This window comes from Scatophagus argus, chromosome 19 (genome assembly GCF_020382885.2).
Source record: "Scatophagus argus isolate fScaArg1 chromosome 19, fScaArg1.pri, whole genome shotgun sequence".
Lineage (NCBI taxonomy): Eukaryota > Metazoa > Chordata > Actinopteri > Scatophagidae > Scatophagus > Scatophagus argus.
Genome location: NC_058511.1, coordinates 10,194,260 through 10,206,028, shown reverse-complemented (window position 1 = coordinate 10,206,028; position 11,769 = coordinate 10,194,260). Strand labels below are relative to the sequence as shown.

Here is an 11,769-nt window from a genome sequence, read left to right as displayed (position 1 = left end):
CTGGCAAAAACACTAGTGTGTTGTACCTGTATCCCACAATAAGCTGCAAAGTTCAAGATGACAAAGCATGTCATGATGTGTATCAAAATAAATTGAAGATCAAAGATCCACTTAATAGCTTGCAGAGCTTTCGGCCTCCTCTCACTGTATTCTCCAGCAAATCAAGCTAGTTCAGGTGTTATCACGTGTATTATCAGTATATGTGAGGATGAATGGGTTGTATCCCCTGTTTCTGTTCAAAGTTGGTGGGTGTGAAAGACTTCCTTGATTTTCTTCCAGCAGCCCTTAATCCCTAAATGAATACTTTGATACTTCCCTGCTAGTGCTGTTATTCACAGACCCCCCATGCTGTCTCTCTGGTATCCATCCAGTCTCTTATTCAGGGACTTTGCCTTTGCACTGGTACAGTTTCCCCCACAGTTGTAGCATCTGAAGTGTTCTCCACTTCGGTTTTCCTCTGGGTCCTGTCCTCGGGGTGTACCCGCATAGCTCTGTAAGAGCCAGGAAATTGAGTCAGGCTTGGGTGCTTCTTGCGGTCCTTGTTGACTTAGCAGCATCTGTTCTGGTCTTACCACTGGGCCTGAGAGACCTACTAGACCTCCTGCACCTCCCATTCGCTATCCTGCTTACTGACAAGAAGATCAGTTCCGTGCAGGAGGCTCTTCAATACTAGAGCAGTCAAAGACCATGTAATCTGATCTGTCCCGTATGTAAGATCACCATAAACTTATTGAAAAGAGTCGGTCGATGGAGCGTAGTTCTTCCTCCATGTCGGCGGCGGCGCTGGAGGTTTCAGCGAAACCGGTTGTGTGAGTTGGAACTCGGTGTTAAGCTGGTTGGCTGCTTGAGACGGGCTGGTTGGTCGGTTCTAGGGTAGCCATGGCTCGACTCGCTGCGCTACTGCTGTTACCTGTTCTTATTGAATCTGTATTTTCAATTTCTTTCTTTTTACCGGTCAACTCAAGAAAGTGCTTACGAGAGGAGATCCACAAAGACGTCCTCGTCACGGGGGAGTATGAAATAAGTGAACAGGCGAACACCAAAACTAATCTGAAGGTGAGCACAGACCTGCGGCTAGCTGCAGTTAACGCAACCAGTTTGTATTGAGACCGACATGGCTTCTGTGCGTTTGCGTTTGTGTTGAGGTACGCCAGCGGTCAAAAGGGAAATTAATGGCTTATGTAGAAGATACTCTGAACTGTCGGTGGACTGCGGCTGAATTTTGTGGCAACTGTTAACATTCCGTTAACGTTAGCATTGTTGCTAACTTAGGCCCCGAAAGACTCCTCTGACTCCTCTTCCTGGTTTTAATACCTAATTAGCCAGCTAAGAATGCATTTCGACATAAACTCCAGTAAGTCCGATACTAATGGACGCAAATTGTGATTTTGAGTCTTTATTTTACGATTATTGCGTGTTGTGTGAAATAATCCCATATGTGTCATCGGCTCGGCTCTGCTGCTGTTACACGTCAGTCTTATCGTCCATTCAGCTGGCATTCACAAGCTAGCGACATTAGCACATTAGCCACTTGTGTTACGAGTCGTTGAAAGCTCATATGTACTCTTATCTAAATGAAAGGGTTGTTAGGTTTCTAAAATATATAACGCTGGGGCTTCTAAGCTCACTTATTTATGAACGCTTTGCATCATTATAAAGAATATTTCCAAATAAATTGTAGAAGAGTGTCTGTGTTTTAACAGCTGGCAAATAAGATCATCATTAGTCATTTGATGGTTATTAAAGAGGCAATTATTGGTCTTGAGAAAAATGACGCTCATTTTAATACTGTTTGGGCTAACTGTTGGTTGTATTATTTAGATTTAGTGGTTTATTTAATTTTTACAATTAATGGTTTTACATGTTCCAGCCTATATTCTGAAGATTTTAGTCCAGAAAAGAAGCAAATTCTCGTATTTTGATGCTGGAACTAGAGAATATTGAATAACTCCCCATAGATTAATCAATTCTGCAATAGAGTTAATATTTATGTAGTCGTTTTCTTTAATGTTGTAGATCACAGATTCCTCGAGCCACACTCTTTACTCCAAGGAAGATGCAACAAAAGGAAAGTTTGCATTCACCACAGAGGACTATGACATGTTTGAGGTGTGCTTTGAGAGCAAATCACCCATGGGTAAGTGTAATAACCTTCTAACCAGGCAGCTCACAGGCACAGAATTTGAAATTAGGTTGTCAGATGACAGATGAGCGTGAAGACAGTTTGTCTTCATTAATGAATAAGAAGAAAGAGCTGAGCGTCCAAGTTTATGGTGAACGTTTTGCTCCACTTTAATCCATACTAAAAATAATAAATAAAAATACCTGTGAAATTTTGTTATCATGTAAATGAAAGTTTGTCTAATTCTGGATTTAGACTGATTTTAAATGGCACAGTGAGTTAATACAATTTGAAGGTCCAATGTGTATTGTTTAGGGGCAAGAAAGGAATATAGTATTAATAATAATTTCATTAGTGTATAATCACCTGAAAACAAGAACCATGTGTGTTGTGGTTTTGTTACCTTTAGAATGAACCTTTCATATGAGCGGGTCCCCGCTCACGGAGACTTCCATGTTGCACCACCACATTTCAAGAGTAACCAGAACAGGCAAACTAAACACTGAGGGGATTTTGCAGAGCCACTGTAGGGTAGAATGAAATGAGTGGTGTTCAGTTGATTACAATTTTCAACCACACCACTAGATGCCCCTAAATCTTAAACACTACAATGTTAATTGCGTTAACTGCATAGGAGGCTAAAATCTCCACTTGTTTTAATCAGGGACTGGAAGAGTGCCTGATCAGCTGGTCAATCTGGACATGAAGCATGGTGTGGAGGCCAAAAACTACGAAGAGGTAAGAGTTACTTTCAAACTGTTGGCTTGTTTTTAGGAAATGGTACAGATGCTGTAGGCAAAGAAAGTCTATATGGAGCTTATAGACAGGTGAGTGGATGTGGTTCACTGGTTTTGCAGCAGGGTTTTTGCTACATATATTCAGTATTATAGTTTGAAAAAGAGCAAAGCAACCGGTTCCTTTTAATTGATTGGCAGCAGGAGAAAGTGTTATGCTGGAATTACAGTTTCTGCATCTGTGAGTGCAATAGGATCTACATGTAGCAAATCTAGTCATCAGAGGATGTACATGTATTCTTCTTGTAGACATCCGTTTACCATCAGTTTTTTATGTGGCTGGGCAGACTTGTCCATAACAAACAAATTTAATGTGTTCACATGCAAGATGCTTACATTCCTTCTCTGTAAATTGTTGAACATTGTTGCAGTAAGCAATGACTTTATCATTTATAGATCAAGTTGAGCTGTAAAAACAAGAATATACTGTTCCAGTATTTTATTTACATTTAAATATGTGTTACACTTGTGACACTTGCCTTGTCCTGTCTAAGTGGCTTTGCCAAGTGTTGATTATCAAAACATCAGTATAGAATCGAGGTTTCCTAGTCCGGAAAACAGAAAAATCAGTGGAGGAAGTTGCTTGCCTCCACTTCATTCAGTATTTTTCAGTGTAACAACGCGTTGTGCATCATCGCTTTCGTCACTTTGTATTCCTGAGAGTGGATATAACTTGGTACTGTGGCTGCCTCAGGTACTTATAAATAAGTAGAGAAGTGTTAAAGCCCTATGAGCTGAGAATCACCCCGCTTCCCACACATGCTGCATGAACATGACGTTCTTTTCTCCTGAGGGAGTGTGTAGGTGGATGATCAGGGAGAGCACAAGTGGGCATGCCTTGTCTGTGGGCTGGGAGGTGGAGCTGAAATTATATTACAGTCACCAACGTAGACGGCTGTGTTACTTAATACAAATATTCAAGCTGTTCAGTAGACAATGTACTGGTAAATGTGCTGGAATGAGACCCTGACTGATCCAGTGTTTAAGAATGTGTACGGGGCAGCTGCAAGCCGCACTACTCAGTGTTGTCATTTGAGTGCTGCATCGCTGGTAGATTTCACCACACAAGTTCATAATGGGCAAATGTTTATGTATGAAGCTCCTGCACAATTTAATGCTATAGTTTTGTTGATTAGGTGCAGACCAAAGAGAAGGACAAAACACAGGCATTATTGCTGTTAAGCTTTTGTCTGTTTTAGGTTTACACAGGCAGATACACTACTCATTGTGCAGGTTTAGTGGCTTGTCCTGCATTACCAACACTACACAGACTACACAATTCATTTTTGTGTCAGGCAGCAAGTTGTGCTAAAACAACACATGCTGCAGTAGTTGTGAGCATTATTAGTTGAGACTGCTAATAGACTTCCATCATAAATAAAATATCACTAGACTCTTGCATGTACCGAAGGACAGGAACTGTCTTACCCCACAATACGACAGTAGTAGTAGTTGCCATAATCATCAGAAAATTCTCAGAGATTCACCTAATGTACAGTTCATACCAGGGTTCAAATGACTGCTTTTTCATCAGCCTAATTGAAGAAGAGCAAATGGCCAGTTTAAATACGAGGCGTGTATGCAGCTGAAGAGTGACACCTGCTGGGAAAAGTACTTAGAGACACTGTTGTAATGGTAGTTCTGTCTTTCCTGCTACTGGCTTCTCAGGTGTCACTTTTCAGTGGTTGTAGTAGCATCTGTGTTTGTCCCTCCAGATTGCCAAGGTGGAAAAGCTGAAGCCTCTTGAGGTTGAACTGAGGCGACTGGAGGACCTGTCAGAGTCCATTGTCAATGACTTTGCTTACATGAAGAAGAGGGAGGAAGAAATGCGGGACACCAATGGTAAGAGAACAAAACAATTGATCATTTACTCAAATAGCTCATAAATGACCACAGTGAAAGTAAACTGATTTGTCCAAAGTGCTAACTCTACCAATGAAGTTATACACTTTACTGTTTTCTTAAGCTGTGCAGACACACTGCTGGGGTGGGTCAGGAGGCCTGGTTAACTGCCTGGTTGATCAACAGTTGGGCAGTTATCTTAGGACATTTAAGTCAAAATCACAAATAAACAGACTGGTCCACTCAAAAGTGAAAATGACGGTAGTGAGGGAGTGCCCCCCCCCTCCAGACGTTTTTTGACAACACTTTAGAGAGGCCATGAAAATTCCTGTTGACCCCTCCCGTGTCCTGAACTGCTCCTGCCAGGTAGATGTTATAGGGTTCCTTGTAAATCTAGGAAAAGAAAGCTCAGTAGAGAATCTCCTAATCTCGGGTTTTAAGAAGGATGTTAAATGAGGCGATGTATCACATGTACTTGAGTGCATGTATGTCTGCACTTATATGTGATATCCACTTTGTCTTTTTATGCGACAGCCCTTACATTGTTAACAAATTTCTCTAAGGATAAAAACACAGTGTCTGTCCAGCATTATGAACAGCCAGGTGTAATTACTTAAGGAAATAAGACTGATGTCTCTTTTTGCTGGTTAGTTCATTGCATGAACAAACAGTGACTGAACAATGACATGACTCACCCCTCTTTTTTTTTCACCCGTCTCTAGAGTCCACCAACACACGTGTGCTGTACTTTAGCATATTCTCCATGTGCTGTCTCATTGGGCTGGCTACATGGCAGGTGTTCTACTTGCGACGCTTCTTCAAGGCAAAGAAGCTGATCGAGTAAAGCGGCCCTTCGCTCTTTACCTGCCAGGAAGCTGCCTGCCAGTCAGCCAACACATCCCAACATCCACCCTCTTTGGACTAGCTTCAGCAGCAGCAGCAGCAAGTGGGGTCGAGGGTCTCAAATTCTAGTTTTCGCAGCTGTAACAGAAAGAGTACCAAGGTTTTCCTCTGAAAAATGCTTATTTAGTAGTTTGAAACATGAAAAGCGCTGTAGGGAGAAATGCACTTTGAGACATGGGAGACATATGTCACTGCATTAGTGAGATATGTCCAACTCCATGGTACTTCACGTTTCTGTCTGCACTGTTTCGAATGTTGCAGCTTACTGAATAAGAACTTGTCCCTTCAGTCAGTTGAACAGTGATGTTTGATTTTGAGCTCAATTTGAATGGATGTGCCATGAGCGAATGTCTTTTGCCCTTCCATTGATGTACTCCTTATTTGCTATGCCAAGCAAACTATCTCCTTGGTGCCCTTTTATCAAGTGAAGGCTATTTCACAAGTGGTTGGTTGTTACTTTGAAGAAAGAATTGGCAACCACTTAATTTCTGTGTGATGTCACTTAATTCGCATACATGTTTGGTAGCTAAATTTAACTGTGTCTTTAGTTTGTTTTCATGTTGTAAATGCTACTTAGTTGCTACTACAGCTATATTTTTTGGCGGGGGGAGGGCCTGTGAATTGTCAAAGTAATATTCTTAGTTATAAATTAGGTCACTTCTATGAGCTCTTGCACGTTCTAGTTTTGGTTTTTTGGTACACCTGAATATAAGTTTGTCACCAATCAAAAGTAGCCAGAACTTGCAAACCTTCTTGCAGCGTGTGTACATGGTTATGATTAATTTAACCGCTTGACTTCTGTAATACAATTCTACATACTTGTGCAAGTTTCTCTTGTCCGAATGCAGTGGTTGGAGGCTTACATGGGAAATGTTAAGTTGGCTATACCAACATTTTCTGAAATTTCTTCAGTCACAGATTTTTCTTTAGACACTGGTAAATTTAATTATCCTTTTTGTAATTTTCAAAATATCACTCCTCAATTACAGTATTTCCAGATCCATCCAGCGTGCTTCTCTTCTTCAGAAATACTTGTGAGGTTTGGGTTACATGACTTCGTGGGTGGTTGCAAATATTCTGATTGTTTTTGACAGGAATTAATTGAGGCATCTGTCATGGATACATTTTTAACAATGAACATGCGCACTGTGCGCAGTCTCTGATTTTTATGTTGAATGATAAATTTTGTAAATTTGTGTTGGGCTTTTATTCAATAAAATATTGGATGGATTTACATTAGTTATGGTGCTTTGCAACGTGTATCTCCCATTTATAATGTAATTTATTGGGTTTGACTCAAATTACCAAAGGAGAAAACAACACAAGAACCTCACAGCAGTATAACATTAAGGGTAAAAGGTCACACATATTCAAAATATTACCAAGTTTTTGATACATTTAAATGAATCAAATGATGGGATGCTCTTCTCGCCACAATCATAACCAATAAAAATGTTATTCAATTGTAAATTTACTTTCTTTATGTTCGTTAGTACGTTTTTCATGTGTAATTCTTGATCTCCTTGGAGAGATGTAAATGGTCACATGAGCTCCATGGTACACTCTGAGGACTGGATGGGGTTCTCAGATTCACTTGGAGGATTTTAAAGCAACTTGCAATTGCAAGTGTGTTCAAACTCTGTAGCAACAAGAGCTAAGTCACTGAAGCTCTATAACAGTCACTTTAAAAAATAGTTTTCTTAGAAACAATTTTTAAAATAAACACATTCTTTTGAAATAAAATCCTTCATTGCAAGTTCAACTGTGTTTAGTTGGACAAAAGAATCTGGTTACATGTGTTAGTTACCTTTGGTATGTGTGACTTCTCATTCATTTAAATTTAAGGCAGGTTTTGGACATTGTATCCTCGAAAAAGAACAAGCAATGCATAATGTGGTTCTGTGAAAATTCTATGTATATACAATATTTATAGTGAATTTTTATATAGAATTTCATTCAAAATAACCAAATAAATAGATAAGTATTTTAATCAAATATTATGCTTTTATTCAGTATATTAAAAAAAAGTTCCCACCTGTCACAAACACTTTTTTGCATTAAAAAACCCACAAAAATTACATAAAAATCCGAAACAAAAAACCGCATAATTTTCAAAAAAAAGTCTGGGCATAGCTGAGAGAAAATTACGTTTCATAAGCTCAAAAAGGCTTAACAACAGCTCGTTTGCTCACTAACGCAAACCATAGATGTGGTACATCCATGCTGCAAACTTGATGCAATAGCTTATGAAGCGATTCGCCAATCAAATGAGAGCATACTCATTTTGACCCGGAAGTACTCATCTGATGCGCTTCCTTGTCAAGACATTTTCATGGTGGACGTCTATGGTGGAAAACTGAGTCGTTTAGTTTTTAATCTGACAACAGGTCGTTTATAATAAACATGCCGGGCCCAGATAAAGAAACAGACCTGACGGAAAGAACTGAAGCGTTTCTGTCCGACCTGAAGCGCGGAGGGAGCGGGGCGGGACCGCTGCGAGGCTCGGCAGAGACAGCCCGAGAAACGACAGCCTTACTCCGCAGAATCACAGCCCAGGCACGGTGGAGCAGCGCAGGTACCCCGTTCCCCTGTTCTTTTTTAATTTACAGTTTAAGCCAGACATTGTGGCAGTGCAGGTAAACAGTATGAAAGCTGTCATTATCACTGAACAGCCTGGACTTCGGTCAAATTTGTCCTCATTGCTGCAGCAGCTGTCAGACGCGTGGTGATAGCTTGTTGCTTTATTGTAATCCTAATCCTATATTCAGTTTTTGTTTTTTTTTTACAGCTGGAGACAGTGTTAAATGAACGAATTTCCAATAAAGACCAAGTGGACATTTTGTTTTCTATATGAGACAGGTCACTCAAACAAAATCTATATGTAGAAGTTGTAGAATAATTGAAGATGCAAAGTAAAAGCAACTAAAAACAACGAGTAAAGTGTACAGAAAGGTGTGAAATCTGTGTTACTGTGTGTAGCAGATGTTACAAATTACAAGTTATACTCATGTAAATAAATATGAAGTATGAAAAAGAGATTTTAGGGGTAAATCACGCTGGATGTGTTAGTAGAGCCGATTGAGCTCAAGGTTCAAATAGTCACCAGCGTTAGCATTTGCGGACATCTTGTTTCTACTAAAATGTTCTCTGTTTCAGGTGATCTGATGGAAATAATCCGGAAAGAAGGGAGGAGAATGACTGCAGCCCAGCCATCAGAGACCACTGTTGGTAACATGATCAGACGAGTGCTGAAGATCATCAGAGAGGAATATGCCAGGTGAGGAGGCCTCAGGGACTGAACGGCATGAACACCTGTTGAAACCAGTTGCCGTGTTGAAGAGGTTATAGATGAGGGCATACACACATATATCAAGACGGTTATGTATGCTGATCTGGATTTATTGCACGTAGGAGCCGCATGCACAGGAACGTCCTACAGGCTGTCAACCTATAGCCTTAGGAGCAGTTGCTTTTTTGACTTATGTTTTGAACATGTATTTGGTCTCTATGACTATGACATAGACCAAGTTAAACCTGATCTAGTCTGAAAAGTTTCAGAAGAGTAAATTTCACAAAATCATTTTTTTTTTCCTTCAGATAATGTGAAAGCAGTTTGTTATTTTTACAACTTTGTATTTCCCTAATAATGTTGTGGAAATAATCATGTTAGTTGTGACATATTTTTAAGTAAATATTAGTTATGTATTCAGTTATTATTGGAAACTTTATCAGGGAAATACATATGTGTAATGTAAGTTTTACAACAGAATGTTGTATCCTCTATATCTCTCATGTTCTATATCTTTCACGTTTGTCCTTTATGTGTGTATTTGCTACATAGTAGCCTACTCAGTTTCTTTGGTGATTTGATCTATGGGGTAAAGGCCACTCTCCTTGTATCATACCTTCTGAAATGACGAATGTCTATAAAAATGAATGTTATGTTTCTGCAAACATTGAGCTTGTCTGCTCTCTTCTTTTCTGCAGATCTCGAGGTAGCAGTGAAGAGACAGACCAGCAGGAGTCCCTCCACAAGCTGCTGACCTCTGGAGGACTCAGCGAGGAGAACTTCAGACAGCATTTCACCACGCTCAAAGCAAACGTCATTGAGGCCATCAATGAGTTGCTGACAGAGCTGGGTATGTTTCTTTTTTTCTTTATACCCAGCAGGTCATTTATCCATCAGTTGGGATTAGATCTGTATCAGAGTCTGCGTTTGTGAGTTTTCATATGGTTCCTTTTTCAGAGGGAACAACTGACAACATTGCGATGCAGGCTCTGGAACACATTCACTCTAATGAGGTCATCATGACTATTGGCCGCTCTCGCACGATCGAAGCCTTCCTCAAAGACGCTGCACGCAAGCGCAAGTTTCATGTCATTGTGGCAGAGTGCGCCCCCTTCTGCCAGGTAGATACAAGACATTTTACTGTATGTTCTTGCAGAAAAACAAGAAAAACAGGTGTTACTGACATAAAAGATTCGTACATTTTTTTTTCTTTTCTTTGTTCACCTCCCACCAGGGACATGAGATGGCAACCAATCTCTCTAAAGCTGACATTGAAACAACTGTGATTCCAGACGCTGCCATATTTGCAGTCATGTCTCGTGTTAATAAGGTATTTGACGCCACAAACGACTTTGAAACGGTCACATCAGAGCATGTGGGTAAACCTGTGTGTTGATCTCTCTCTCTCTCTCTGTTCAGGTCATCATTGGTACGCAGACGGTTCTGGCGAATGGCGGGCTGAGGGCTGTCAATGGGACACACACTCTCGCCCTCGCAGCCAAGCACCACTCAACACCACTGATTGTCTGTGCTCCCATGTTCAAGCTCTCGCCTCAGGTAAGAAGACACTTTAGTCCAACAGATTTCTAGAATTTCCGCAGACAAAAAAATAGTCATTAAGGTATTTTGTGTCTTCAGTTCCCAAATGAAGAAGACACCTTCCACAAGTTTGTGTCGCCGCATGAGGTTCTTCCTTTCACTGAAGGTAACTCTGACATTCCTAACAGAACTCTTGTCAAATCTTAAGCTTTTAAAAATATTCCTCTTTTAGGGAGTAATATCCTGAAGTTTATTTTCTGAGGAATTTGCCGTTTACCATTTGTATTTCAGGTGAGATTCTCTCAAAGGTGAACGTGCACTGTCCAGTGTTTGACTATGTCCCACCTGAGCTCATCACACTGTTCATCTCTAACATCGGAGGACATGCACCGTCATACATCTACCGACTGATGAGCGAACTCTACCACCCTGAAGACCACGAACTTTAACCTGTAAATAGTCAATAAAATGAAATGAATGATTGATGCATTGTCATTTGTGTCTCTTTTCATGCAGTTGTAAGGGATTCTTCTGGGATTGTTCCTAACAAAGTTTAATACAAAAGTGAGATTGTTACATTTAGGTAATTATGTGGCAAAGTAAATTTTAGTTCCATAGCAGTATGGAATCAGACATAATAATCAAAAATGATTTATTTTGAAAGGCATAACATTCTTCACTTTCACCAGAACAAAAACACTGCTGAAGGTGAATGGAAACGTGTGTTGATGACTAACTGAACAGGAAGCTGTTTGTAGTTTTAGTTTGCCTCCACCTGCAGGACACCATAGGAAGCACTGAGTGTGGTTGGTGTAATTGCAGGTGTCGTCCAGGTGGAGGCGGTGTGGAACAAGCATAGCAGCAGGCTTGTGACGTTTTTCGATTTGTGTAAGAAGATGAAAACGCAGCGACGAAGCTGCTGTGTGATGTAAAGAAATAATGTTTCAGTGAGTGTGTGTTGTGACAGAAGTTTGTATGAGTGTCAAAAGACTGGGTCCCGCTGTATTACTCAGGCTGCACTACAGCGTCTATTCACAGGCGCGATCCCACTACTGAGCGGCACGGGGGCTTTGACCTGCTCCGTTTCCGACCTGGGCCGGTGCACCCCTCCTTAGACGACCTGGTGGTCCCGAGCTCCCCCAGGAGCACCATATCGATACCGAACTTAGTGCGGACACCCGATCGACATAGTCCGCTGCAGCTCAGAGCTCCTGAGCTCAAACGATCCGCCAGCCTCAGCCTCCCGGTAGCTTGGATTACAGGCGCGCGCCACCGCACCC

The 11,769-nt window shown here is 40.8% G+C and overlaps 2 protein-coding genes across 2 annotated transcripts; both read left to right on the top strand.

Annotated features, from left to right (window-relative positions):
• Positions 1-754: 754 nt before the first annotated feature.
• Positions 755-6,900, top strand: tmed10 (transmembrane p24 trafficking protein 10). The gene is made up of 5 exons (XM_046372508.1): positions 755-1,056; positions 2,017-2,137; positions 2,787-2,860; positions 4,632-4,758; positions 5,481-6,900. The coding sequence occupies exons 1-5, from the start codon at positions 880-882 to the stop codon at positions 5,600-5,602; spliced, it is 621 nt and encodes a 206-aa protein (XP_046228464.1). The 5' UTR covers positions 755-879; the 3' UTR covers positions 5,603-6,900.
• Positions 6,901-7,951: 1,051 nt separating this feature from the next.
• Positions 7,952-10,972, top strand: eif2b2 (eukaryotic translation initiation factor 2B, subunit 2 beta). Its single transcript, XM_046373970.1, has 8 exons — positions 7,952-8,236; positions 8,818-8,938; positions 9,649-9,800; positions 9,908-10,071; positions 10,185-10,280; positions 10,370-10,507; positions 10,589-10,655; positions 10,781-10,972. Exons 1-8 carry the CDS (start codon positions 8,065-8,067, stop codon positions 10,936-10,938), a joined length of 1,068 nt encoding a protein of 355 aa, XP_046229926.1. The 5' UTR covers positions 7,952-8,064; the 3' UTR covers positions 10,939-10,972.
• Positions 10,973-11,769: the final 797 nt, after the last annotated feature.

What these genes read in the sequence shown, in the direction of transcription:
- tmed10 (XM_046372508.1), top strand. Translation starts at nt 880, where the DNA reads ATGGCTCGACTCGCTGCGCTACTGCTGTTACCTGTTCTTATTGAATCT. An exon ending in ACACCAAAACTAATCTGAAG is followed by an intron (nt 1,057 to 2,016) that starts GTGAGCACAGAC and finishes TTAATGTTGTAG; the next exon opens with ATCACAGATTCCTCGAGCCA. An exon ending in AGGCCAAAAACTACGAAGAG is followed by an intron (nt 2,861 to 4,631) that starts GTAAGAGTTACT and finishes TTGTCCCTCCAG; the next exon opens with ATTGCCAAGGTGGAAAAGCT.
- eif2b2 (XM_046373970.1), top strand. Translation starts at nt 8,065, where the DNA reads ATGCCGGGCCCAGATAAAGAAACAGACCTGACGGAAAGAACTGAAGCG. An exon ending in TCATGTCTCGTGTTAATAAG is followed by an intron (nt 10,281 to 10,369) that starts GTATTTGACGCC and finishes CTCTCTGTTCAG; the next exon opens with GTCATCATTGGTACGCAGAC. An exon ending in GGTTCTTCCTTTCACTGAAG is followed by an intron (nt 10,656 to 10,780) that starts GTAACTCTGACA and finishes TTTGTATTTCAG; the next exon opens with GTGAGATTCTCTCAAAGGTG.